The sequence below is a fragment of the Diplotaxodon limnothrissa genome, linkage group LG22 (genome assembly GCF_057381915.1).
Source record: "Diplotaxodon limnothrissa isolate DT_005_m linkage group LG22, D_limnothrissa_male_GT1.1, whole genome shotgun sequence".
Taxonomy (NCBI): domain Eukaryota; kingdom Metazoa; phylum Chordata; class Actinopteri; order Cichliformes; family Cichlidae; genus Diplotaxodon; species Diplotaxodon limnothrissa.
The window spans coordinates 8,085,045-8,112,748 of NC_140616.1; the positions used below are offsets into that span (position 1 = coordinate 8,085,045).

General features: G+C 41.2%; 3 protein-coding genes across 3 annotated transcripts; all 3 read right to left on the reverse strand.

Moving 5' to 3' along the window:
* Nucleotides 1-1,512: 1,512 nt before the first annotated feature.
* LOC146609337 (cyclic GMP-AMP synthase) lies at nucleotides 1,513-8,154 on the reverse strand. The gene is made up of 8 exons (XM_085346698.1): nucleotides 8,049-8,154; nucleotides 7,738-7,955; nucleotides 7,184-7,412; nucleotides 6,059-6,189; nucleotides 4,952-5,096; nucleotides 3,516-3,615; nucleotides 2,984-3,106; nucleotides 1,513-1,906 (listed from the first exon to the last, which is right to left on the reverse strand). The coding sequence occupies exons 1-8, from the start codon at nucleotides 8,152-8,154 to the stop codon at nucleotides 1,513-1,515; spliced, it is 1,446 nt and encodes a 481-aa protein (XP_085202824.1).
* A 4,558-nt stretch (nucleotides 8,155-12,712) lies between these two features.
* Nucleotides 12,713-23,803, reverse strand: LOC146609338 (elongation factor 1-alpha). The gene is made up of 8 exons (XM_085346814.1): nucleotides 23,729-23,803; nucleotides 22,553-22,705; nucleotides 20,844-21,023; nucleotides 20,451-20,747; nucleotides 20,218-20,368; nucleotides 18,440-18,696; nucleotides 15,825-16,059; nucleotides 12,713-13,079 (listed from the first exon to the last, which is right to left on the reverse strand). The coding sequence occupies exons 2-8, from the start codon at nucleotides 22,694-22,696 to the stop codon at nucleotides 12,955-12,957; spliced, it is 1,389 nt and encodes a 462-aa protein (XP_085202940.1). The 5' UTR covers nucleotides 22,697-22,705; nucleotides 23,729-23,803; the 3' UTR covers nucleotides 12,713-12,954.
* A 232-nt stretch (nucleotides 23,804-24,035) lies between these two features.
* On the reverse strand, nucleotides 24,036-27,573 carry LOC146609339 (elongation factor 1-alpha). The gene is made up of 8 exons (XM_085346813.1): nucleotides 27,512-27,573; nucleotides 26,520-26,674; nucleotides 25,842-26,021; nucleotides 25,449-25,745; nucleotides 25,214-25,364; nucleotides 24,874-25,130; nucleotides 24,558-24,792; nucleotides 24,036-24,470 (listed from the first exon to the last, which is right to left on the reverse strand). Exons 2-8 carry the CDS (start codon nucleotides 26,661-26,663, stop codon nucleotides 24,346-24,348), a joined length of 1,389 nt encoding a protein of 462 aa, XP_085202939.1. The 5' UTR covers nucleotides 26,664-26,674; nucleotides 27,512-27,573; the 3' UTR covers nucleotides 24,036-24,345.
* Nucleotides 27,574-27,704: the final 131 nt, after the last annotated feature.

Consider the following 27,704-nt stretch of genomic DNA (forward strand, 5'->3'; position numbering starts at 1 on the left):
TTTTCTTTTGAAGGTAAAATCAGCAGTTTTGACTGATAAATTAACACACAGTGCTTTTTTTTGCCCTGTTTCCCACTATAATTTAAGCAACGCTTCAAAATTCAACATAACTGCGCTAATAGGCAGGAGGAGGCATTTATGCTGGCTGCCAGGTGCTTCAAGTCTATTGAAAGATGCTCATGTGTATTTCTTCTGTATCACTGTTAACTACTATGTCTTTTCAATCTATTTCCTTTAGGGGTTACCAAAGCAGATCATCAGCCTCCATCTCACCCTGCCTCTAACATCCTCTTCTGTCACACTAACCCTCTCGACCACCTTCCTCGCTGCATCCACGAACCTCCTCTTCCTCTTTCCTTCCTGCCTGGCAGCTCCATATTCAACATCTTCTGTCCAGTATATCCACTATCCTTCCTCTGCACATGTCCAGACCACCTCAGCCTCGCTTCTCTAACCGCTCAACCTGAGCTGTCTTGCTGATGCACTCAGTTCTTATGTTGTCCATTCAGGTCATTCCCAGTGAAATATTAACATCTTCTACTCTGTGCCTTCCTGCTCGGCCTCCTGTCTTTTTTAGAGCCACCCTTTCCAAACAAACACTAGCAGGTCTCACTACCATCCTGTAAATATCTGTTTACAGGATTAATTAATTAAATATATGTTGATTAAATATATTTTTGTCTTCAGAGTTTTTACCAGACAAAACAATTTCAAGACGAAGCAAGCCGTCCTCATTTCTTTTATAATTATTTGTGAAAGCAAGACAATTAAAAAATTACAATAATTATCATCCAATGTATTATCTTTTCTATATATTGCTATTTAATTAAGCAATAATTACACCTAATGGAAAAGCTGTTGGATGAGTTTCCCTTTTTGATCTATTAATATTTTTGTTTATGAAGCTGAGTCATATTACACTTAATTTTTTCAAAAACACAACATTTAAAATGGTGAATTGAGCCACACGCACACAAAAAACTCAAACTAATGTTTTTGTATTTTATTATTATTATTATTTGCCTTTATTACACTTTAAATACCTCTCTATAAAATAGATTTATTAATTTTGTTTTTTTAGGTTGCAAGGAAGTCACATTAAATCCGATTTTCACAAAAACACAATAATTCAAAAAGATCTAAAATTCTACATAGATAGAAAAAGTGAGGGAACGGGAAATAACAACAACAACAACAACAACAACAACAATAATAATAATAAAGGTAAATAATGTGAACACAACCTAACCTTTAATGACATCAATGAACTATTTCATGGCTCGAAAGGCTGCCATGGAATAGCTCTACGACATGCACTATAGGTCCACCTGGAAGTTTAATGCTATTATTAAGTAAAGAAAATATCAGGATGTAAAATGTTTTTTTTATAACTACTTCATAACATCAAACAATGTACAATGACGTTAATTTGATTTCACCTGAAATGTCTGAAATCAGTTTTTGGTCACAGGGTTTCACTTAATCAGCATCATACTTCACATTTCTCATTACTTAACAGGATAACAGGATATAGAAGGCATAACCCACCAGGACAGTAAATGCTACACCCAGTTTATTCATCAGTGCTGCGTCCACAAAGTGAACCAGTACGAAGGACCTTTCCTCAAACGTCTCATTGCAGGTTTCATCTAAATCTTCCCTGGGCATCAGAGGTGGCACCAGAGCTGGAGGCTTCAGTAGGGGCAGGCCCTCCCTCCTCTGCTCCTTCAGGGCACTGACGAGGAAAGCCAGAGCTTTACGAGAGAAGGAGGACGGCGAGAAGAGGTTGCATTCGGGAGCAAAGAAGTGAGGGAGGTTGCCTCTGCTCGCATAGTCCTCCAGCGCCCGGACAAGATACAGGAAGCAGACAGGAAGGTCCTGAGGGTTCCATTTGGCATCGTCATACCTGAAAGACAGGATGCAGGGAGGAAAACATCAGAGAAATCACGTATGTAAGTTAAGAGTCATATCAATTTGTGGGCAGATTACAGGTCACTCATTCTTATCATTATAATTAGTAATAAGCATAAATATACTTTGTTATATTTACTTGTAATATTTTGCAGAGATTTAAATAGGAAATGTTTTGCTTGTTATTCAACTGAAAGGAAACGATTGTGCTAATCTTTACATATTTTTTATTCTTGGAGTCTAATAGGGTAGCTTTGGACCCTGAGCCACGATTAATTCTCCACATGCAACAATTTTGTCTTTTATTTTGTTTTTCACAACAAAACCAGGGACCAAGCTGAACTTTAGTTAAATAAAGATCAATGCACTAACATCAAATACTCTACTTTACTTATGTTCCCCAAAAATAAATAAATAAATAAAAATGTTATTATTGTATTCAACTTCTTTCCATTATGGGCATGTATGTCTGCAACCCATTGGCAGTGGCTTCGTGTGCCACTAGAGGGGCCACTGCACAGTTTGGGAACCACTGCATTAGACCTTCTTTTGATTGGCTGTCCCTTACTAACAGAAGGTTTAAACAGGAGGTGGGTGGAGCTTCTCACAGCTGGGAACATAATCTGTTGCAGATGCTGATTTTGTGCCTCAACAATGACTTGTGCAAGAAAATATGCATTAGCAAATTCATTTAGGAATTCACTTTGTAGTTCTTTAATTTATTTAGAGATTAGTAAAGTCATTTATGTTTGAACAATGCAATTTCAAACAAGGTTGAGATATCTATCTATCTATCTATCTATCTATCTATCTATATATATATATATATATATATATATATATATATATACACGTGTATATATATATATGTATATATATATGTATATATATAAACATATAAGAACAAAAAGGAAAACATAACAGCAAGTGAGTTGGAAGCCGCCAGTACATCACATTTCTTTTTTACATGAATTTATCACCCACACATACGTCAGGAGAAATCAGGACTTCAAGCCAACCATCGTTAGCTCTACCTTTAGCCTACCCCTGTAACGAGAGTTTTGAGGAATACCTGGTGGACAGGGTGTGCAGGAAGGTGGTCTTCCCATGGTACGAACAGAGGTCATTCAGCTCTTTGGGAAAACGTTGTTTTAGACCCTCAATCAGAGATTTGAGGAGCATTAAGCACCGCTTTCTGCAAAAAAAACAAAAAAAAAAAAACATATGGCAGAAAGGCACAATCCAAAAGTTTAAAATCTGTGACATTTGTCATCCACTTCATTAGCCAATTAGACAGTCTAGGCTCACAGGCAGGCTGGAGCTGATCCCAGCTCTACATTACTCAATTATTTGTTTATTATCTTATTGAAAATGCTCTACAAGCATAATAAGTGTAGCTCTAAAACAGAACTGCACAGGATGGCACAAGATCTGTAATTGCACTTATGTCATTTTACACAGCGACATCATCAACTCTGAATACTGTGGTCAAACCAATTAAATCTATCAATTAAGATTCTGTCTAAATGACACTCGACACTTAAGTGCTTTACTCCGGCCTGTGATTCCAAGATGATCAGATCTTGTGTGAGAAGATGTCTCACCGGCAGCATTTGGTGTCACGACTCTCACAGCAGGTTTTCTTGTTGCCATGAGACATGATGATTTTCTTCTCAATGTGAGAGAAAGAGATCCTCCAGCTCTCTGATGAGGGAAGGCAAAACATAATATCACCACGTATTCGGACAGCATACAACAAAACCGAGCACTGTCTATTGTGCAATAAAGCTTCAGAGATTCAAACCTATCTATGACCTGTCATAGTTTGTCTTATTTTATATTTTGTCTTTGCTCTTAGTTGTTGTTATTATTTTGGACTTCGGTCATGGTGTCATACCTGTACACTGAAGATGGATCAAAATGTATTGATTGTTTTTCCCCAGTACTCAAACTTCGATATCTCTGAAACCATTCACACGATTTGGACTGTTTTAAATATTATTATATGTCTTGTCCATGAGAAGATGTAAATAAAACAGTCGTCTACCTGCAAAACTGGGATTTCTACACATATACAAACCTGCTGTCATAAATTGGACATCCAAATATTTTAGTGACTTCAAGAATCCGTCACTTTGTTAACATGAGCTCCACCCCTGAGAGTCACTGAAGCATAGCACCAGATATTTGCCCCAAAACACTGAAGGACCTAGCTCAAGAAGCTTCCAACATAATGGGAATCTTTAAAGCTGATGCTGGAAAAACACTGAGAAACACCCCGACCTTTATCCTAAACAAAACATTTGTATCATCTTACAGAAAAATAATACTTTTTTAAACTTTCTGGCTGTTGTTGAAGTGAATCTATCAGGCTTTTCCTTATTTTCTGTCATATAGCTACCGTTAGCTGAACTGTCCAGTTAAGTCAGGGGTGTCGAACTCCAGGCCTCGAGGGCCGGTGTCCTGCAGGTTCTAGATATCACCCTGGGTACACACACTCAAATCAAATGATTAGTTCATTACCAGGCCTCTGGAGAACTTGAAGACATGTTGAGGAGGTAATTTAGCTATTTAAATCAGCTGTGATGGATCAAGAATCCATCTAAAACCTGCAGGACACCGGCCCTCGAGGCCTGGAATTTGACACCTGTGGGTTAAGCAGTTAAGAAAATGAAAGGATGAATGGTGGATAATACTTTTTTCAGTCACTGTTTCACCTTATGTTAAAGACGGACAAGGTTTCATAATGATAAATCAGAGTATGTATCACTATATCACTATATCACCATGAGCCAAACGCTCAGGCTGTTATGCTGGAGGTTTCTTCCTGTTAAAAGGGAGTTTTTCTTTCCCACTGTCGTTGAAGATCTTGCTCATAGGGGGTCATGTGATTGTTCTGGTTTTCTCTGTTTTCTCTATATAACTGAAAATGAATTGAACTGAAATGAATGTGCTTTGCATTGCCAGTCTTTTTTAAAACAAACCACACAGAAACTCCTCTCTGAGTTTGGGGTCTGGAGAGGAGTCAGCTTCCTCTCACCTTTGGCGTCCTCGCTGAGGTTTCGTCCTTTCTGCCTCTTTGGTACAAAATAACACGGCAATCTTCGGATGTCTTGAAGAGCTTTCTTTCCCAGCCAGTTGGATACATCCAGGCCATTACGAACCGCAGCCGGCCAACTTTGAACCTACAAACAGACACGAGGAGGAACATTACCTCGCAGCAGGTGCAAAACACAGTTAACTCTTTTGCCACGTGTCACGTAACTGTCCCGGTTCACTGTTTAATATTTATTTTTTGGTGGGTTTCAATGGCATCCTGATGTTGTTATTCCTCTGTCAAGCCTTTTTTGGGATGCCTGTTTTGTTTTGCCCTTTGGGAGATGTCATTGCTAGATTTCCAAGTGATTCTATCTCCTCAAAATTAGTTTTGTGACCTTTGTGTATAGTGGGAAAAAAATGTAGGTGCATACTGGGGGCTATGTTTATTATTGTAATCCATTTTGAGGTGTGTTATGTGCTGTTGCTGTCTGGTAAGGAGTAAATATTCCTGTAGTTTTTCCTTGTGGTAACTAAACTGATTTCTTTGAAGCTTATCTGCTCCCAGAATAAATATGTATGGCATTTCTTCCCTTGCAAGTGAATAAACACCTTAAACTCACTGCTCTGTGTCTCACTTTATAAGCAAACTTTGAAACTGACACTAGTCAAAAAAACAAGCCTCAAACTGTCAAACCAAAAAAAGTTACAAGTTGATGCACAAGATAGGTTTGACAAAAGACTTAAAAATTTTACGTTACTGAGAGGGAAACATTAGAAACACAAGACTGGGAGAGCCCAGTGTTTCCAGAGCCCTTAAAGTACAGACAATACATGCAGATGTGTGGTTTTATTTTGCCAATAGTTTCCGGCGTCACTTTAAAGGGGTATGAGTAATTTTGGGGGGAGGAGAAAGAAGCCAGTGATGATTTCTCTTATGTCCAAGTTAAACAAACTGAGCATTGTTACAAAAGTGCTGAAGGTGAATCATGCACCATTCAGACAAAACTACAGGTCCTCCAGGCTTCATACCTTTAATTGTGATTTTGAGCAGCACACATAAAGCGGTCAGTAATCTTATTTATGACCACAGAGCAGATTCAGTGATTACCTCGAGCGCAGGAACCACGTCCACGGAGATCAGCTCCTCGCTGTTCTTGTCAGTTTTGAAGAGAGACAAAGTGACAGCCGGAGAGTGCACGCGCTTCCTGTTCACCTCCCAGCGATAGCATTCATCGGGCACTGAAAACAGGCACAGGTTAAATGTTAAAAACTCTGTTTTTGTTTGTGTAAGGATCCCACTCTGAAGAGTGCACATTAAGAGGCCGGTACCACTGTGATTAAAATGCATCTGAACATGTTGGGCTTCACTTCTCAACACTTGTGGTTCAGTAACATCAGAGTTTACTGACTACTCGTTATAAAATTGTTATTCACTGCAGATATTTTGGGAATAAAGAATAAAAAAAAATCAATTATTTCTAATCTCACTTTATTAATCTAGTGATGGAGACTCGGGGTTGGTGTTGATGAACCTTTTTGTTAACGAACATCAAAATCAAAACTGCAAAGCTAACAGAAACGATAGTGCATACTTACAAAATCAGCAAAAATAACAACTTTAGTCTCTTTTTGTTTATTTGGTTCAGTTTGACTGTAGAGAGTTTGATGGATATGCACATAAACTCTGGGATAGTTTTGTCTGTGCAGTGCTTGCACTGTTACATTCTTTTGCTGTTAATGATAAAACCACAGTTTTGCTGCTGTGCATCTAAACTGAACTAAAATGAAAATAATGGAAAACGTGACACTATAATAACTCTGATGGGGACTAAGATACAGCTGTGTTTAAAAAATATCAGGATAGTGTTAATTAAAAAATGTCTCTGTAATGCACAAATGAGTTAACAAGTTCTTTTTTCAGTCTAGGTATTGATTTTAAATGATCCTAACAAGCATCGAACAACATCATTTCTTGTGCCTGTTTGACTGGCCTTTATTTAGCCTCATAATCGTGAAAACTGGGCTCTGCTTAGTAAAAGTTGATCCAAATTTAGCCCAATATGATTGTCTGTTTTACATCCCATGAAACCATGATCAGATCCCACCCAATTAAGACCTGTTGACAAGACAACTTTAGGAAATTCTCTAAACAGTTTTGAGCCATTAAAAGGTGGAAAAGCCAGAAGACCAGCAGGAGAAACAGAAGTATAAGATTAGAGGTGAGGCAGAAAACCTTTGTAGGTCTTGAGGAATTTGCGGACCAGGCGATGCATCTCATTCAGGACCTTGCTCGACGAGAGGGTGAGGTTGTTCTCCAGAAGAAAAGCCTTAATGGGTTGTCGAGCGGGCCGGGTGAGATCGAGCCGGTAGAAGAGACCCCCGTCGAGCTTCATCGGGTTGAGGCGTAGGTTTGGGCTGCCTGGAAACGTCAGCATCATGTCAAACTCATCAGGCATGTGGATCTGGGAGCAGAGGATGAATTAAAAGTCAGATCAGATCACATCAATCAGGAGGAGCAGAGACTGGGAAGGGATGTGCAGGAAGGCTTTCATTATATATTAATCACTAAGGTGCTATGAGATGTTTTAGAAACTACTGAAGTGATACTCGTGCATCAAGAGTTATTTGATGACGTGATTTGATGTTTTTCAGGCAGTCAGAAGATCAGATGAACAGGTGAACTTAATAAGAACAAAGGCAGGACATACGAATACTTAAAACTGGATTAAAAAACATAAACATTAAAATAGTCACGTCTGAATTAAAATTCAGAAGCTGTGATCTCACCTTAACTTTCTCAAAGTAGCTGCCGGCGTTGAGGCACTCTGCTGACTTGAATAAAGGTTCATTGTTAAGGAATTTCAGCAGATTCTCACGAAAATCGTTGACCACCTCAGCAGCCCAGCGACGGTCTGTCAGCCGGATCTTCAGGTCTTCGGCATTATTTTTGATCCAGGTCTCCAGATCTGTGGGGATGGCGGACTCCTCAGCCACCTCCCCCTCCTCTGCAAAGTGACAAAGATAATATTTTTTTAGGCAAAGCAGAGAGGTGAGCGTTAAAGATTCACGTAAAGCCCCCAAAATTATGGCAGTGTCACCTGACTGCTGCTGCTGAATCTTCTCTTTTGGTCTGGCGACAGGCTTTACTCTGTCTCCCACCCGTGCCTCACGTGGGGATCGTTGTTGTTTGTCCTTTAACTCCATAACTCGTTTATTTCAGCCTTTAACACAGATAAAATAACCTGCCGTTTAATTAAATCTATGAAACGTAAATATGGGAGATGTAAAAAAAAATATTAGAAACACACCACTGACTTTGCCCATTCTAAAATCTGCAAATTTTCTGCAACCTATCCAACCTTTAACCTTTAACCACTGCTCTGTTCATTTATTTCTTCGTGTTATCATTGATTCATTTTGATCTTCTGACAATTTTCTTTTTTTGGAGCTGACAGTAACACTTTAAACGCTTTACCTGCAGCAGCTGCTAACCGCTGCTACACTTGTTTTTCCCGAGACAAGTTCAGGACCAAATATCTGTCAGAACAGAAAAAGTAACACGAAGCTTTTTATTAACTCACTCATTTCAAATTGTAAATCTTAATTACACAATAGTAAATTACATGGTTGTGTTTTGTTTTTTTCTGCAGACCAACTGCACCATCTTAAATGCCCAGCAGGGGGCCACAGCCCACACTTTGGACATTGCTGATCTAATTGTAGAGGTTTATTAACACGTGGTAAACATTTATACATTCTATATAAATTACAACAGATATCATACAGTTAGATTTTATGTCTTTAATTATTGAAGTTTAGGACTGTGTGTTTCTAAAAAAAAAAGTGTTTGCTTAGTCTTTGCTGGCTTTGATGTATTCCATATGATATTACAGTATGGTAAGGTTGTGTTGTTTTTGCAGCCCTGACCAACATCCTACATACACTTCAGTCATCCGGCCACACCCTGCATTGCTGCTATCCTGCACATTCACAGCTCCCTTCCACGCTTTGGTTAAACAAACTGACAGGACAGTTGAGCCCTTTGGGCCCAGTTGGTATGAACATGTCAGACTCACTGGAGTCCAGAGTTTGTGTCAGCTGGACTTTCATTAACACCACCTGACTGTAAAAGCTGCACCAAAGTGCTGTACTGTTGGTTGAAATCAAGTTACCAATGCTCTGTTCTCATACACTTCATTCATACACACGTCATTCACTTTCTTATTACCCACTGCAAAAAAGCAGGAATTTCTCATTGAGACAGTGAAAAACTTAACAGATATCAGAAGACTTCCTCCAAACAAAGTACAGCAAAATTCAAACAGAAGCCAGCTGAAATGTAATGTCAGCAGCTCAGCTGTCAGCAGGGAGCAAAACATTTATAATGTACAGGGTGTAAAAAAACAAAGGCCGGTCAGTCATGGCCGGTTTGTTTTAAAGTTTATGAGTAAAATGAACTTCTAGACTTCTCTGGAGCAATAAATGGATGAGAAAATTGCAGAAGCAGGGAAATATTCAACTCCTGACTAAGATAAAGCCCATGGCCTTGCATAATAAAATAAACTAAGTAAAAGAAAGAAATATTAAACTATACAATTTAAGGTGTGTTTTGTTTTGTTTTGTTTTTTGTCAGGGTGACAATTCATTACCGAAAAGTTTCTCTTTTTTCACTATTCCACTATTTCATTACAGTTTTGCTTTGTTTTGTTTGCTGTGGGTCTGTGGCCATTTATTCAGATTAGTCAAATGAATGTGATTTTCTGTGAATGAACAGAAAATGTCATCTTTTCAGTTAGAGGACAATCTCAGTCCTTTTTGCTTTTTCTGTAATTTTACGGATTTACATCTCAGGCTGTTCATCAAATTTGATAAAGCATCGTTTGATTAAAGGATGTGTTATTTAATTTATCGTGTACCTTGATTTTCTTTACAGTAAAAAACTCAGGTGAGATGTTTTATAGGTTATTGAGCAATACTTTTAGTCGTCTGCCACGCTTTGGATCAAACTTGGCTGTATGTGTCTCATGAAATTAAATGAGCTCTATGATAATTTATACTAGTAGATGGTAAATACCCAACTTTCAAATAAACAAAATGTAGCAGTGGGCCGGTTAGCGTTGTTTGTGTTTATGAACATCACTGCTCCTCCCCATCAGGGCTGTACGAGGTCCCTTTAATATCCCTGCAGGCCAGCAGTGTTAAGAAGGAGTTCGTGTAGTTAATGTTTAAGAAAACCTGATTGCGTAAGTGGATCCAAAGATCCAAAGAAATATGGAGGTAAATTTGACTGAAAAGGGTTGCATATGCGTACAATGTGACCCACGAGCGTAAACTAAGCGTTACACGCGTACCAGTGATTTCTGTGTAATGTTTAAGGACTCCTACGCGCGTGCTCCAATCCACACAGAAATACGAAGCGATCCGACCACAGGTATAACACTTTTATAAACGTGTACGTCCAAACCTGAATAAATACTGATCATTTACGCACATTATATTAAGTTCGGCTTCACGGATCCCGGATCCGATCATTTTGGCTTTCAAAAACCACAGCTGAGGGGCGAAAGAGCCGCGGCTCTGTGACCTCTGCCGTAAAACACCGAAGCGAGTGATTTGTGATGTGAAAAGAAGCAAATGAAACAATCCGACAGCGGTTTGACTCACCTGAGCAGCGTCCTCTGCAAATGGAGATGAAGCCCTGACTGTTGTGTTTTACTTCCTACTCTAGGATTACTTTCTCTTTCAGTTATCATGAAGCAGAATCTAGGGATGAAGCCCTCTTCCTCCTCCTCCTACCTGGGATCCGGTTTTGAGCTTCATCACCCCTGATGGGAAAATGTTGCGCAATGAGCTGGGGTATGTGCTCACACACCTTTTACGTTCAAGTGTGCCCAACAATGAATTCCCACAAAGACACCACTACATCAGGAAGCATTTAGGCTCTATGAATCAAGTGTGAGGTTTAATGCTTTACTTGTGTTTTTGTGGCTTTTATCTCTTACCTGCTCGTGTTAGGTCAGGATCACTTAAGTGGAAAGAATGTGTCATACATTCAACCAAACACTGTTCCAAGTAATCTTGCACAATCTGGAAATATCCTCTGATTTTTTTGGTTTCATTTTCAAGAAAATGCGAAGGCTGTGTCACCTTTGATTCTACTGCAGAAATAAATGAGGGCATAAATAATCCTTATTCTTGTTCTCTGCATACTCTGATGGAGATGAGAGAGCAGAGAACTTGTCCTGCTGGTGCTTAGAAAACAAACTGAAGCTTATCATGAACTTCAGAAGACACAGACAGGTCCACTCCCCTCTCATTATAAATGGAGAATGGGTGGAATCTGTCTCCACTCGAGGTTTCTGGGCAACCACATTTTTGTCATTCTCACCTGGACCCACAACACCAACGCCCTGGTAAAGAAAGAAAGCCCAAAAGCGGCTAAACTGTGTCCAGTTGGTCTCACAATGTGTTGCTAGCTGAAGGTCCAGCTGCTGTATTTCACAGGGAGAGAAAAGAAAGAGAGTTAACTTCACTCAGAGATGAAGATAAGAAAGACAGGACAGGAGAGGAGAGGAAGACGAGAGGTTAGGCGAGGTATAGCTGTGTTATTTAAAGTTACATGAAAATTCTTTACATTTAGTACAGGTTGAACAGGTTAGTTTGCTGTACTTCGAAAAGTAAAGATGAGGGTGCGACTGGTGCACAGTGGCTGTGGTTCATCAGTCAGAGTTAGGTTACACCCAGTGTAGCAGAGATTCATGTGAATTTTACCTGATGATGCTGAGATTGATTGACTGAATTCCAGCATAAACAGCGTACTGTCAGTGCAGAGGATGGAAATCAGCCAGGACAACTCATGACACATCTGCTGACATCTGTTCGAATTCAGTTGTGTACATCCACAAAGAGTATCAGGTCAGCTGATCACAGCCTGTACATTAAGAATATTTCTCAATAGAAATTGTGAGTTCTGATTCTTTTGCCAACACAGAGCCATCACAACTAATTTTAGGCTTCACCCACCTGCTGAGACTGTACACATTTTCCTGTTTAGAGGCAAAAACAAAGCAGGGAACAGAAAATAGAGACATAGTTTTTAGTTTCCTTCATCTTCTTCAGATTCAAGCTGAGTATAATTAGAATAAACGAAAGTTAGACTGAAGTCTGTGTTCCCATCTGCTGATATTATTTTATCATAATTATAACACAAGGTTCAGTTAGTTTGCACAAAAATAGAAACGTCCTACAAAGAGCTACTTTTATTTCTTACTTTGAGTACATTTCAGAGCCTGTACTTCTTTACCTTTACTTGAGATAAATCAGTACTATAAGTTTTACTGGAGTATTTTTATGAGTAGCATTTGTACTGCTACTTAAGTACAGAATGTCTGTATTTTTGCTGCCACTGAGAGTAATTAAAACCACCCAAGAAATCATTGAGAGGCCTAAGTCACCCCTGGATGCCATCGCCAAATCCTCCTGTGTCTGGAAAACCAGGGCCATCACAGGTGACCCCTTGCACCCCGCCCACCACCTGTTTGACCCGATGCCCTCTGCTCGGTGCTGTATGCCAAATATCCTTTTGGCAAGATATGAAATGGTAGCTAGAAAGCACTGAAGCATAGAGCAAAATGCTGGTATGAATGGGTGAATGAGGCATGTATGAAGTGTTTGAGTGCTCAGGTAGAGCAGAAAAGTGCATAAAAGAACCAGTGCTGCCACTGTCTGCAGTCAATAAACACAAAAGAGGCGTTTTCATTTGGCAATGTTTGAGATTTTTATTGTTTTGGTTTAAATGTAATCATGATGGTAGTTTTCCCTTGAAGGCACGAACCTTCCTTTCCTACGGAAACTCTTCCGATGGGTTTTAATCAGCATAAGCCAGTCCTTGAGTAGAGAGCTCTGCCTCAGAGAAGACGGCGCTGGATGGAAGGGGGGAAGGGAGGATGGGGCGGCCCGCTGCTGCTGAGACGCGACTTGTCGGTGGACCTCCTGCACGAGGATTCATTTCTTTTTGTCGGCTTTCTGTGCGGACTTGGTGACCTTTCCACCGCTGGCAACCTTCTTCTCGACGGACTTGATGACGCCAACGGCAACGGTCTGCCTCATGTCACGCACGGCAAAGCGGCCTGAGAGGAAATGGAGAGAGGAGTCAATGAGAGGCTTGAAACAAAACCTTAAAAAGTTTTTAAGTTTGAACTTCACAATTCAAAAGACAGCTTGGTTAAGTCTCATAATGGGTTATAACAACAGTTATAACAGGTTATAACTACATTAAAGAATATGTCTGTGAAGGTTCGTATGGCGCAACATAGAAGAGCCACCTCCACGGGACAAGACTCGGCTGTCCATCTGCATCTAAAGGTCAAAGGTCACTCTTTCAAGGACACAAATGTTCCCATTTTGGACAGAAAAGACAGATGGTTTGAAAGAGGAGTGAAAGAAGCCATTTGTGTCCACTGTGAGCGACCATCTTTGAACAGAGGCGGTGGCTTACAACAAAAAACTGTCTGCCATCTATAATCCAGTTTTGAGATCCCTTCCCAGGCGCCTTAACGCCCACTCATATCTTGGGCCATTTGACCTCAGGAAATCACATGATAGGGTGGGGCTAGGTTTCACAATGAGCTCACCCGAAACCTTGGCTGATGGTGACCTACACCCGTTTTCACACCTGGCTCGATGATTAGGTAGAGGATCATTAGGGGGCCCATTAAGACGAGGTGAAACGTCTTCAAGCAACTTAAAGAAGTCCAGACGCTTTTCTTTCCAAGCTCCTTAGACTAAAGAATATTGTGCAACATTTAATAGGTCACAATACAGGAACTCCAGCAACGCTTGAAGGGAAGAGGAACAACTTTATTGCCTGACCAACAAGTTTCGGCTTGTGGACTAGGTCGGCTACTGGACTAAGTCATTAATGATGAAGACGGGGGTGAGGAGACATAATCCCCACCTGTCTTAAAATACATGCATGAAATACATAATAAGAATATTACAAATATACAAAAAACGATTAAAAAGAAAAAAATTTATTCAAAAAGAAGTCAGTGCAGCAGTTAGATAAAAAAAAGAGGACATCATCACATGGAAAAACATTTGTAGAAAGACAGAATGCTAGACATCTAGAATGCTACTCCTTCTTTTATTGAAAAAATAAATATAAATAAATAAATAGATAAACATTACCCATGCGAGAATGATTGACAGAGCAAAGTAACTGGTAAAAAAGAATTTAAAAAAGGGTACAGTTCACAAAAACTCATTGATAGAAAAATCCTCATTCATGCCTCTAGGGTGCAGACTCTTAAAACCGAATATCCAAAATGCTTCTCTGTTTTTTCGGGATAAAATTAATATTACCACCTCTTTGGTTTAGTTTAATGGCTTCAATGCCTAGAAAGAATAGAGGTGAATCTGGATGTTTATCATTGAAGTGTCTTGCAACAGGGCTGGTTAGATCATTCCTCTTTGTGACTTTTTCATCCTCTTCTGTGCCAGAAATATTTGCTGTAACATTTAATAGGTGACAACAACAACCTACATGTGAACACAGCCAAGGCCAAGGAGTAATCGACTTCAGACGAACAAAGCAATCTGAGCACTCCGCCCTCTACATTGATGGGAAGGGATAGAAAGGGTAGAAAGCTTTAGGTTCCCTGGGGTCCATATCTCGGCCAACATTACCTGCTCCACAAACATTTTCCATCAGGTAGGAAAACCACAACAAAGAATGTACTTTGTCAGGAAGCTGCATCAGGGCCCAATTAGACCAAAACTGACTGCTAATCAACTTCTACCGCTCCACCACCTTCTGACCTACCGCTGTACACTCCGGTTTAACTGCTGTACCGTGGAGGACAAGAGAAAACTGCAGCGGGTGGAGAGGGCAGCAGTGCGGGCAATTGGCACTTCACTAACCCCCTTCAGAGACATTTATACTGGCGGACTTCAGCGGAGAAGCAGTATCATCATCAAGGACCTGTCGCACCTGGACACCCCCCCCCCCCCGGGCCTTTTATAAACGCTACAGGTCAATCAGGTCAAAGACAAACAGGCTCAATAGAAACATGCCCTACCTCCACCCTGATTGAAGGTTAACGGTTAACTGTGCTGTTAACATTTATGGACATTTTCACTGTATTTATAAACTGCATTTATTGTAGTATAATGCAACCAGCATTCCTACCTCTAGTCCTAGCTCTTACTCAAAGTTCACTGCCATCACATTGCACCCTATATTGCACCTGCTCTTTTATATAGCATATATAACTTGTATATACCTTGTACATTTCTGTGTAGACACTTACGTTGTTACATACATTCACTGTGTAGGCACCTCTTAAACTTCAAGTCCATTTTTTTTGTTTCTCTTTTTTTTCTTTTTGTTTTTTTTTCTCTTATTCTGAAGGAATTTTAATGTTAAATTTCTATATGCTGCTAACGGAGAGATACCAAACTGTGTTTCACTGTTCTTGTAACAGTGACAATAAAGATCTATTCTATTCTATTAATCATGACAGATCACATGAGGTTAAATGATCTCAAGTCACAGATATATTGTTAAACCTGACCACACTTTCAAATATGGAGCTGGATGTGATCCCTTTAAAGGCCCAGGGTGCTGAAATATTTTTTTTGGGCCACAATGAGCACCCCAAAAACACAAACTTTGTCATGATGAAGCTTCAATTAATTTCACTCGATAATAAAATTACCATAAAACCCAAAATAATTCACGGAAACACTCACAAACCGACCTGATGTAACATTCCAAGCACACAGTAATCTTAACCACGACTGCACTGTTACTGCAGCTTTAAAGGAAAGGCTGACACATAATTATCTTCGAGACAAACAGCATTTTTACTCACCAAGGGGAGGGTACTGGGAGAAGCTCTCGACACACATGGGTTTTCCAGGCACCATGGTGATGATGGCGGCATCTCCTGACTTCAGAGCCTTGGGGTTGTCCTCAAGCTTCTTGCCAGAACGACGGTCAATCTTCTCTTTGAGCTCACTGAATTTGCAGGCGATGTGAGCGGTGTGGCAGTCCAGCACGGGGGCGTAACCCTGGGCGATCTGGCCGGGGTGGTTCAGGATGATGACCTATGAAGGGAGAAATGAGGGAAGTGTTGTACTTAGAGATCAATATCCTTCCTCAGTTTATTACTGGACTTCTATTTGTGACAGAAATAACCGAAATGAGGAGGGGGGGGGGGGGCTATCCAGGATTGTATTCCTTTCTGGATTAAGCTCCAAAAACATTTCCTTCAACTTTAACATTTTTAGTTTTCTGTGCAGCTTTTCTTAGGGGGATGTCTGTCGATGAAGATGTGCTTTTAAACAAACTGGTTTAAATTCTCGTACTCATGCTTGGTTTAATCACAGCTAAGAGGCCTAAGTGGAAATACTTAGACTACATTAAATAAGAACTCCACTTGCTGATTTTTTTCTCTACTATCGGGAGACTTCGCCTCAGAATAGGATAGACAGTCATGTAATTCTGTCATTTTTTACCTGAATAAATGTAGACATAAACAGTGATGAGGCATACCATAGTTTTCAGATTTAAAAAAAATCAGATAAATGAGTAATTAAAAAATTACATTTTAATTAAAAGGTGTCAAAATAGGTAATAGATACTATATGATTTACTTGGTTTAAAACTTTTCAAACAAAAGCTATTTATTTATTTGTGAAGGACCTCTTGCCTGCAGTACCTTCACAATCCAGCAGGGGTCCACCTGTATTTTGTTTTTGCTTTTATTTGTTTGTCAGCCATTATTTAGTGGTCAGTTTGTTTTTTCCATATGCAGATATGGGAAACAGGACAAATAAAGCACAAGACAAACCTTAAAACAGCAAAACAAAAGATGTTTCTCAAACCTTTGACAGCTCTAAAGAAAACAAAGTGCTCTTTACACTGAACTGATAAAGATCCCCTTTAATGCTCAGTGGTTAAAATGTGTAACTAATAAATCATGATTGATTTACAAACTGGGTGAGCTGATTCCCGAAATCAGGGCTTTGGTACACTGGTGGGGCCTGCAGATGCTGCAGGTAAGCCACGAGAAGTCATTTATCATTAACCTGTTAACAGAAAGGCTTCATTTTCAGTTTTGTGAATTAGTTCACAATTATCAACAAATATCGACATTAAAGAATGAAATTACTTCTAAAGAACTTAGACTGAAGTAGGGGCTGTCAGGAGGCAGAGGTAAAGTAATGATGTGCCTTCTTGGCCAGAGTCTTTCCTGATAAATAAATAAATAAATGGGGAATCACTCTTAACATGGAAACCATCGGAAGACTGAAAGGAATCAGTGAATTAATAAGAAGAAACTATTTCATTTTAAATGTATGTACCGTAAATGTCGGGCTATAAGCCGCTACTTTTTGCACAAGCTTTGAACCCTGCGGCTTTTAGTCAGGTGCGGCTTTTCTATGGATTGTCCGTGATTTTTGTCATATCGTAAGACGATTTGTTTTGTGTGTTCCGCTGTTGTACGGCACTACGTTGCCTGGCGGAAGGATCGGGGTTCAAGAGTGGTATGTTAGTCACATGTCCGTCCGCCAGGCAACGTAGTGCCGTACGAAGTAGCGCGAAAAACAAACTTCAAAGTAGCGCTACGCGTTCAGCGGGAGTCGTGGATGATGAGCGGCGATAAACTTGCAAGTTATGCCCAAAAAGCAAGTTATGCCCAACTCCACCGGTGGATTCTGACAGCGTGGAAAAGTGTGAAAACATCCACGATCACCAACGGATTTTGAAGGGCTGGACTGCTGCATGATGGAGAGGAGGACACCGCCACGGCCCTTCTGAGGGTGTTCGACTCTGACACTGACAATGAGGATTTCTTTGGTTTTGAAAGTGACAACGAAGGAGAGAAGAAGAGTGGATGACGAAGCCATCATGAGCCTGTTTGTATCCGACACTGGAGAAGAGGACTTTGGTGGTTTTAGTGCGTAGGAAGAAGAGAAAGATGGTGGTGAATGACTGACTTTTCTTCTTGTTAAAGCTGTGTCACTGCACCTGAGCCTAAAAGGTAGGCCGAATCTATTGTTCTGGTGTGCTGTAGGTTATTGTTATGTACTACATGTGCAAATATGTACCCATAACTTGTTTTTCAAAATATTAATAAAAGTGATGTCTCCAAACAGCCATCTCTTTCCTGACAATTCCCTTTGTGCATATTCTCTTACATATGATAAGTCAACATTGAAACACCTGCGGCTTTTGGTCAGGTGCGGCTAATGTATGTACAAAACAGGATTTTCCCCTGATTTTAGCTTGTGCGGCTAATATTTAGGTGCGCTTTGTAGTCCGGGAAATACGGTATTTATGGGTGGCCCTGAGATTAGTTTGGATTTAAGCAGCGTAAAGCATTATACTGAAGTGTTGCTGTGTACCTGCTTCATGTATAATCTACAAAAATAACTGTGTGCATGTTTATTATCACATGTTTAATCTTTTCTTTATGCTTACCTGGGCGGTGAAGTTCTCCGCAGCCTGGGGTGGGTCGTTCTTGCTGTCGCCGGCCACGTTTCCACGGCGGATTTCCTTGACGGAGACGTTCTTGACGTTGAAGCCGACGTTGTCACCGGGCAGAGCTTCAGACAGAGACTCGTGGTGCATCTCCACGGACTTCACCTCTGTGGTCAGGTTGGGGGGAGCGAAAGTGACGACCATGCCGGGCTTCAGGATACCGGTCTCAACACGGCCGACGGGAACGGTTCCGATACCTGACAGGAGGGAGAGAAGTCAGCGCTCCTCCATATCTGACTTGTCTTTTTTTTAGTATTCAAGCTTTTCTGCTTTTGTAAATAAAGACTGATCTGATTGGTTAAACACTTAAAACAGTGAGGAAGAGGCAGCTGGGTTTTTATTGTGTACTGTTTTTAGTATTAATAATAAAATTACATTTGTAAGTCCTGTAAAACCAGAGGTAGAAGAAGCTTCATAGAATTTAAAATAATAGCAGCAGTAAAGAAATAAAATGGTCCAAAAACATACAAACAAAGAAATACATTTTAATAGTTAAAGCTAAATAAAGCTCAAACAACTTAAAACAATAAAAGTAAGGTGTTTTGATTCTGGAATCTAATGTGGCTTTAATGTTATCAACTAAACTGAGGTGACAAGATTTTCATAATTAAATATCCTCTTTGCTTTTCCTGATATATTATTTCAAACTACCCAAGATGTTTATGAAGGAGGTTTTACAGTTTTCTTATTAATCACTCTTAAAAGCACTGGATGTAACACAATACAAAGCAACACTGCAAAGTATTTAGATTACTTTTTTTGTCGTAAAAATGAACACAACGAGTGATTTGCCAGTGATTTAGTTACTTTTACAATCATCAAATCAGCAATCAGATCCTGTTATAAGGTATTTCTTTGTTATTTCTGTTGTGACAAAACAAAAAACATAAAATAGAAAACCCCTGAAATATTTGTACTGCTTCTGTCCATCTTTGACTCTCATAACATTCAGCTCTACATTACACTCACGCAATCCTGCAGCTGGGGTCAGCAAACGTAATGACAGCAAGGTCGACCTTTAGATTGTTTAAGTATTTTCATTATTTCCTGCTGGTGCTCAGATACTACTGAGGAGAACGATGCTGATGCTACAGCTCTGAAACGGCAATGAGGGAAATTAATAAGCTTGTTGCTGGTGATTTCAGAGTAGAGGAACACAGCGGTTGTCGGAGTCAGACTATTTGTGTTTTGTTTGCAGCTATATTAGTTTTGAGGGTCCAAAAACCACTAAAAGTTATCCATAAACTCTGCAGGTGCACTGCACAGATGCAAATCTGTATATAATAAAAGAATAATAAACTAATTAAAAGCATAAACTTGGATGGTTTTTACCACACAGCAAGTCGTATCATTATTCAAATTATTGCATTAAAAATGTTCCAGAAGGCACAAAAAGCACAAACAGGGTCTGAAGGTCCAGTCCAGACACCGATTAGTGGAAGTGAGGTCAGGAAGTCAACAATAAATCTGTGTCAATCTCAGCAATCACACCTCTTAACTTTAAACCTTAACCAAATCCAAATAAATTACTTTTTAAAAACTACCTTTAGAGGTAGTTTAGAGGTAGTTTTTTACTGTAGGCATTTAAAAATGGGAGTTTGTGGGCACTGACTCGCTTTTGGAGCCAGCCACGAGTGGGAAGAGACACAGGTTTTACTTTTTCCTTGAGATGCGTGATGACTTACTGGTTTTACAGGGTGCTGTGTGGCTTTACTTACCGCCAATCTTGTAGACGTCCTGCAGGGGCAGACGCAGAGGTTTGTCGGTGGGGCGGGAAGGTGGCATGATGGAGTCCAGAGCCTCCAGCAGGGTGGTGCCTGTGGCTCCGCCTTCCTTGCGCTCGATCTTCCAGCCCTTGAACCAGGCCATCTAAAGTGTAGAAAATGAGAGGAAGTGAAGAGAAAGACTCTTCGAGCAGACGTCTACACTGGGGTGTGTTTGAATCCCTCACCTTGTCACTGGGCTCCAGCATGTTGTCTCCGTGCCATCCAGAGATGGGGACGAAGGCAACCGTGGCGGGGTTGTAGCCGATCTTTTTGATGTAGGCGCTCACTTCCTTGGTGATTTCCTCAAAACGCTTCTGGCTGTAGGGGGGCTCGGTGGAGTCCATCTTGTTGACTCCAACGATGAGCTGCTTTACACCCAGGGTGTAGGCCAGCAGGGCGTGCTCACGGGTCTGGCCGTTCTTGGAGATACCAGCCTCGAACTCACCAACACCAGCAGCAACGATCAGCACAGCGCAGTCAGCCTGAAAATGAACACCAGGATGCAGATTAGATCCAAGTCTGCTGCAAGGCGAAGTTTGCAGGAGTCAAATCCTCATGTTGGAGCTTATTGTTTTTACCTGGGAGGTACCAGTGATCATGTTCTTGATGAAGTCTCTGTGTCCAGGGGCATCAATAATGGTCACGTAGTACTTGCTGGTCTCGAACTTCCACAGAGCGATATCGATGGTGATACCACGCTCACGCTCGGCCTTCAGTTTGTCCAGCACCCAGGCGTACTTGAAGGAGCCCTTTCCCATCTGAACCACAAAAAGCAAAGTAGAGGGAAGAATCAGTCAGAAAGGTTTAACAGAAGAGATTTTATTTAATCGGTTTTATTCATAGATCTGAGAAAACTGAAGTCCAGCCTTATCAGAACTGAATTTAGAGAATTTTACTTTACTATTTTAATTTATTGTTAATCTTATAGAAATACAAGCATCCTTCACCAGTGTTCATGACCTTGAACCTTTGACAAAATACAAATACTAAACTCCAGTTAATCCCTTAATCTGAAAAGGTAAAATCACCTTTTAACTGGCTCATAATGAGCTTTTTAAGGGGTGATTATGCAACTATGCTAGGCAGACAATCTGAGTTAGCTTGTTTAACAGAGGTACATTCTGAAAGGTTGATTCTGTTAATCTGGTTGCAGCGTTTTCAGAGGTATATGCATTTTACTGTTTTTTTACCCATTTCATAAGCAAACAAAAAATATATAATTAACTTATTCTTAAGTAAAGTAAACCCTACTAAAAAATGGTTAAAATCTTTTGTGATGTAAGGCCAAAACATGTTTTGCCGCGCAACAAAAACTTTAATGAGCAGGGAAAACTCGGTTTGGTTAATTCAGTACCTCATAAATAAGTCTTATTTTTAAATAATTTTTTTCTAGACCTAAAGCTGTTTTTCTTCAGCTTACATTCAGGAGAGCATACTTTTAAAAAATGAACCTCTGTTCAGCCTAATAGCACCAAAAAATTTACAGGCTAGGTGAGAAAAATTATGTAAAACAACATTTTTTTGTACCTTATACAGTCAACCAGAATAGTTTCTGTATGTTTTTGTATGTTTTGTGAATTGATTAAAACAGGTTTTCTTATGAAAATGCTGCATTTTTCTGCCTTGTGTTTGTCTTTGTTAAATTCTTGTGTTCAAGGTCTGCTAAGCATTCTTTGGCATCCTTCAATGTCTGTGCCTTACTGAGCCCTAGGTTTCAGTGCTAATATCCTGTATTCATCCTAGTCCTATCGTAGAATACAGAATGTATCCAAAAACATTGGTTATTGGAACATTTCATGTTATAATATACAAGTAAAAAATTATAACATATAATTTTCATGATATATATCATGTATAATGATTATATTATATTGTATGGTCTTTACATTAGATTATAAACCACCTTAAGGGGAAAGCAGTGATTTGTCGCTATATCAAAAAATGAATTGAATGTTTAATAAATTTCACTTTCAATGTTTAATTAATTCAGTTTCCCCTAAAATGTTGCGTAATCTTAAATATATAATTATATACAAGCAAGATTTTAACTCTTATTTTGCACGACATAAATTAACCTAACATTTAAATCTTTATGCGTATTTTGCGCTTGAGGGCAGTGTGTATTTTTTAACAGTAGATGGCGGTTTTACCCAAATAATATCATTGAACAGTTATTCCACCACACCCCACCGTCTACTGTTACGGCATTTTACCTCAGAGTCTCACTGTTATATCCCATACAGTGTTTATGCGGTAAAAAGCCTAAGATTAGGCCGCAGTCACCCACCTCAGCGGCTTCCTTCTCAAACTTCTCGATGGTTCTCTTGTCGATTCCTCCGCACTTGTAGATCAGGTGACCGGTGGTGGTGGACTTGCCGGAGTCGACATGTCCGATGACCACGATGTTAATGTGGGTCTTTTCCTTTCCCATTTCGATTTACTGTTTTTAAACAACATGAGGAGCAGTCATTTCCACTTTTCAAATACATAATGTGCCATATATAATAGCAGTTGTCCCCAAAATGGTGTGAGCCCAGTGAACGCCATTGTGGCTCATTGCCTTCACCGAACGTTAAGGATCCCTGTTTTTCTGCAGAGTTATTAAATTAATGGGGGATTCGTGTTTAATAAAATGAAATAATTCAGGCTCCAATTTATCTCACAGGCCTTGTTCTTGGTCATTCCCCAGGAGTTTTATGAAGCCAATTAAATTGAAAATTAACTTGTCAAAATGTAGTAATAAACTGTTTCTTTCCACTTTGCTGTAACTGCGGCATTAGAGGTTAAGTACTGTTAGCTAGGCGGTCCTTGCGCAACAAAAAATACGCAAAGTCGTATGAATTGTAAATGGCTGCAGTATGCTAATATACGTTTTGAACATAAGAGACTATTGGGGAGGGGGTGCTTTTTTTTCCTTTTGAAATAAAGGACACCATCTATAAACATTAAGGACACCGAGGTGGGACGCTGATGAGTCACACGCCATGTGCGTGCTGGATGAAAACCGGCTCCTCTCCTCCATGTTGCACCCGTCGGGAGCGCGGAGCCGCCATGTTGTCAACTGATGCAAGCGCGCACCCGAACATACAGCATTGAGAGTCAATGCGCGCGTTCACGCAGGTGGAAAGAACAGGGCTACCATGACTGGCAGAAACAACCTGGCAACTCGTTTTTGACATCTGTCCCTAGCGCCTGCCTAAAAATCCTGATGTGGACCCTTACAAGTGAGCCAGACAGGCTAAAACGAGCCAGGAGAAGCAAATAAGGTGAGCTGGCACGTTTTAAACCTTTCAATGAGAATTCTTAATGCTACGTTTCACTGAATGGATTACTAAGGTTTCTGGCTCTAGCCATCAGTTGATTTAAAGGATTTAAGCCCTGTACTACCCCAGCTTTTGTGGAAATGCATCAATGCTAAAAAAATTTAGCTCCAACAGCTGCATTTTAAATTAAATTCACCAACCTGTGTCCAGCAACTACCAAGACGTCCAGAGATTTCGAGCAGAGGCAAAAAAGGACAGAGCGTGATCTCTCCGGTGTTTATATACCGAACTAGAGGAGAGGGAGGGATGTGCATTGCTCTTGCTGTGTGTCAGACTAAAATAAGGGGTGCTATTGGCTGGGGTGGCATATCTCCTATGGAGGCGATTGGATGACAAGTGCATCACTGGATACAAATAGCATGGATAAAAAACAGCTGCAGCACATGACAGAGGCTCGCCTGTCATACCAACTGCAACTGTGAAGGATACAGACAAGCCAATTTCAATTTTTTCGGAGACAATATTTTATTAGTTACCAGCAGCTTCTTTCCAATCAAATGTGGCATTTTAACATTGAGATACAGTTCTAAACCATTTCCAACTTAAACTCAACTGAGAAGAGGCACTGTCATGTGATTCAGGTAAGTGACAATGCCATAGAGTTCTTTTTCCTGCGAAAACTCTTGCGATGGGTTTTAATCAGCATAAGCCAGTCCTTGAGTATAGAGCTGTGCCTCAGCGAGGATGATCCAGGGTGGGAGGAAGATGTAAGCTGCTGCCAGCACACGTCTTGTTGATGGATTCCCTGAACGGCCATTCATTTCTTGCCCTTCTGAGCCTTCTCTGCAGCCTTGGTTGTCTTTCCGGACACTTCCTTGGGGATAACAGACTTGATGACACCGACAGCCACTGTCTGCCTCATGTCACGCACGGCGAAACGACCTGAAATAGGAGCAGGGGAAAGGTGGGGTTAGCTGCTGTACATTATGCCTAGTCAAATCAAGTAGGGCTTCTGGGAAGCAAACTTACCGAGGGGAGGGTAGTTGGAGAAGGACTCCACAACCATGGGCTTCTGTGGGATCAGTTTGACAATGGCGGCATCTCCGGACTTGACGAACTTGGGGCTGTCCTCAAGCTTCTTGCCAGAACGACGGTCGATCTTCTCAACCAGCTCGCTGAACTTGCAAGCAATGTGGGCAGTGTGGCAATCCAGCACAGGGGCATAGCCTGCAGCGATCTGACCGGGGTGGTTCAGGATGATGACCTGTGGACACGCTAAAAGTTAGCAAATTCCATAATACAACCCAACCCTGAAGACTCCCAGCACCATTGTCGCCACACCAACCTGAGCGTTGAAGCTCTCAGCACCCTTGGGTGGGTCGTTCTTGCTGTCGCCAGCAACGTATCCACGACGGATTTCCTTGACGGAGACGTTCTTGACGTTGAAGCCAACGTTGTCACCGGGCACAGCCTCGGGCAGAGACTCGTGGTGCATCTCCACGGACTTCACCTCAGTGGTCAGGTTGACAGGGGCGAAGGTGACGACGGTGCCGGGCTTGATGATACCAGTTTCAACACGGCCGACGGGTACAGTTCCAATACCTGAGAAATTAAAACATTGTTAAAGCACAGAAAAACATGGGTGTAGTGCAATACTAGCCTTGTAGTACTATGACAGTTCTCACCGCCAATCTTGTAGACGTCCTGCAGGGGCAGACGGAGGGGCTTGTCAGTGGGGCGGGAAGGTGGCAGGATGGCATCCAGAGCCTCCAGCAGGGTGGTTCCAGAGGCATTGCCGTCCTTGCGCTCGATCTTCCATCCCTTGAACCAGCTCATCTACAGACAAAAGTCATTGATTGTTTAGTCCATGTTCAGTCAGATTAGCAAATTGAGATGTGTGGAATGGCTAGCAGTCCTCACCTTGTCACTGGTCTCCAGCATGTTGTCTCCGTGCCATCCAGAGATGGGGACGAAGGCAACGGCGGCGGGGTTGTAGCCGATCTTCTTGATGTAGGCGCTCACTTCCTTGGTGATTTCCTCAAAACGAGCCTGGCTGTAGGGGGGCTCGGTGGAGTCCATCTTGTTGACTCCAACGATGAGCTGCTTTACACCCAGGGTGAAGGCCAGCAGGGCGTGCTCACGGGTCTGGCCGTTCTTGGAGATACCAGCCTCGAACTCACCAACACCAGCAGCAACGATCAGCACAGCGCAGTCAGCCTGAAAATGAACACCAGGATGCAGATTAGATCCAAGTCTGCTGCAAGGCGAAGTTTGCAGGAGTCAAATCCTCATGTTGGAGCTTATTGTTTTTACCTGGGAGGTACCAGTGATCATGTTCTTGATGAAGTCTCTGTGTCCAGGGGCATCAATGATGGTCACGTAGTACTTGCTGGTCTCGAACTTCCACAGAGCGATATCGATGGTGATACCACGCTCACGCTCGGCCTTCAGTTTGTCCAGCACCCAGGCGTACTTGAAAGAGCCCTTTCCCATCTGAACGGGAAGAAATTAATGAAATTTAAGGTCACAATCCAAATATCTACATGGAAAATTTCAATGTGGATCCTAAGATATAAATTTTAAGTGCATTCAGTATTCAAATTACCAGGAGCCCCCCTCCTCAAAAAGGGACATTAAATCACCTATGATAGGTACAAACATAAAACCCACAATTTTCCAAAAGCATTAAAAGTATTTCTAAATCTTAGTGTATGCAAGTCATATTCAAACAGGTTGTACTTTGTTTTGTGTATAAATTTTAAGGATTTCTTTTCACTGGAGGCCTCAGACTGTCAGACAAAGTGCACATTCACCACCAGTGCTCTGCGCGCGATAAGCCCCACCCCGCATGCGCGCACACGGCTGTTACACCCTCATGCCGGGCAGTTGAGCTCAGAGGAAGGCATGCCGACGCCGCCATCTTGGACTTTTTAACAGAAACTGTTTTCAAGACAAAATGGATAAAATGTAACTAAATACACAAGCTCTTACCTCAGCGGCTTCCTTCTCAAACTTCTCGATGGTTCTCTTGTCGATTCCTCCGCACTTGTAGATCAAGTGACCGGTGGAGGTGGACTTGCCGGAGTCGACATGGCCAATGACCACGATGTTAATGTGGGTCTTTTCCTTTCCCATTGTTTTAGTTTCTGTGGGCAAGATTAAATAAAAATAAAAAATTGCGTTAGGCTTACTATTAAGTACCCGTTAGGCTTCGTTAACAGACATGCATGTACAACTAAGCTATCGCATCTTGAGCCCGGCTACATTAGGAAACCATCCCGGCATGTAGGCATAATGAAAGGCGGTGAAAAAAAACAAAGCCTACTGAAACGTATTGTCTTTTTAATTTATACGGAGTTAAAAACTGAAATTCAACTCCATGGCTACTCGGGCGCTAGGCTTTAGCCGCTAGCAGGCGGCTGCTACTGCTAGGCCTCACTCGGCCACAAGCCAGCCGAGACACGTGTTACTCCACTGGGCCACGTCGGATAAAGTTACAAAGATCGCCAAATATTCAGAAGCTCTCTCGTCCGGACTTCAAGCACCTGTTGCCGGATAAATACGGGCAGTTGTTTCAGTGAGGAGAGAGAAGAAATGCCATTCAAGCATCTTCGGATCTCCGGTCTTGCAGCCCTCCTTTGTTCCCGTTGCCCACTCTACATTTTCGCCTCCCTCGTAAAAAATCTTTCGTCAAAAGTTTAAAAACAGCATCCAGTAAACCCACTAACGCACAAACCTCACAAAAAACTATCATGTTAAATACAATCAGGCGAGAACGACCTTTACCATTTTTTAGGATTAATTCCCTCGAAAATTAAATCCACAGGTTAGTGTCAAGTTACGTAACCGAAAAAGCAAAGTTTGGGATTAAACGAAAGAAGCACAAAGAAGATGCTAACGCCTAAACAAATCACGTTTAACTACAACCGTTAAAGGCCCGAGGCCGGGTCCCTCTCTATGTGAAGAATGGGAGCTAAACTCACCGGTGTTTCTGGGTTTTCACGGCCAAAGCTGCTGCCCCTAAGCCAGGTAACAGAAAGAGGAAGAGTGGGGCCGGACTGGGAGGTTTTATACTCAATGGGAGGCGGCCTCATTTCCCGTCACGCTCCCCGGCGCAAAACCCCGCAAATCACACACATTCCTGCAAAAAACGTCAGCACGCCGCCGAATGAAGCC

What these genes read in the sequence shown, in the direction of transcription:
- LOC146609339 (XM_085346813.1), bottom strand. Translation starts at nt 26,663, where the DNA reads ATGGGAAAGGAAAAGACCCACATTAACATCGTGGTCATTGGCCATGTC. An exon ending in GGACGTCTACAAGATTGGCG is followed by an intron (nt 25,131 to 25,213) that starts GTGAGAACTGTC and finishes TTAATTTCTCAG; the next exon opens with GTATTGGAACTGTACCCGTC. An exon ending in CTCCAACTACCCTCCCCTCG is followed by an intron (nt 24,471 to 24,557) that starts GTAAGTTTGCTT and finishes CTCCTATTTCAG; the next exon opens with GTCGTTTCGCCGTGCGTGAC.
- LOC146609337 (XM_085346698.1), bottom strand. Translation starts at nt 8,154, where the DNA reads ATGGAGTTAAAGGACAAACAACAACGATCCCCACGTGAGGCACGGGTG. An exon ending in GATTCAGCAGCAGCAGTCAG is followed by an intron (nt 7,956 to 8,048) that starts GTGACACTGCCA and finishes GTCACTTTGCAG; the next exon opens with AGGAGGGGGAGGTGGCTGAG. An exon ending in ACGTGGTTCCTGCGCTCGAG is followed by an intron (nt 5,097 to 6,058) that starts GTAATCACTGAA and finishes GTCTGTTTGTAG; the next exon opens with GTTCAAAGTTGGCCGGCTGC.
- LOC146609338 (XM_085346814.1), bottom strand. Translation starts at nt 22,696, where the DNA reads ATGGGAAAGGAAAAGACCCACATTAACATCGTGGTCATCGGACATGTC. An exon ending in TGCTGGAGCCCAGTGACAAG is followed by an intron (nt 20,369 to 20,450) that starts GTGAGGGATTCA and finishes TCTACACTTTAG; the next exon opens with ATGGCCTGGTTCAAGGGCTG. An exon ending in GGACGTCTACAAGATTGGCG is followed by an intron (nt 18,697 to 20,217) that starts GTAAGTAAAGCC and finishes CCCTCCTGTCAG; the next exon opens with GTATCGGAACCGTTCCCGTC.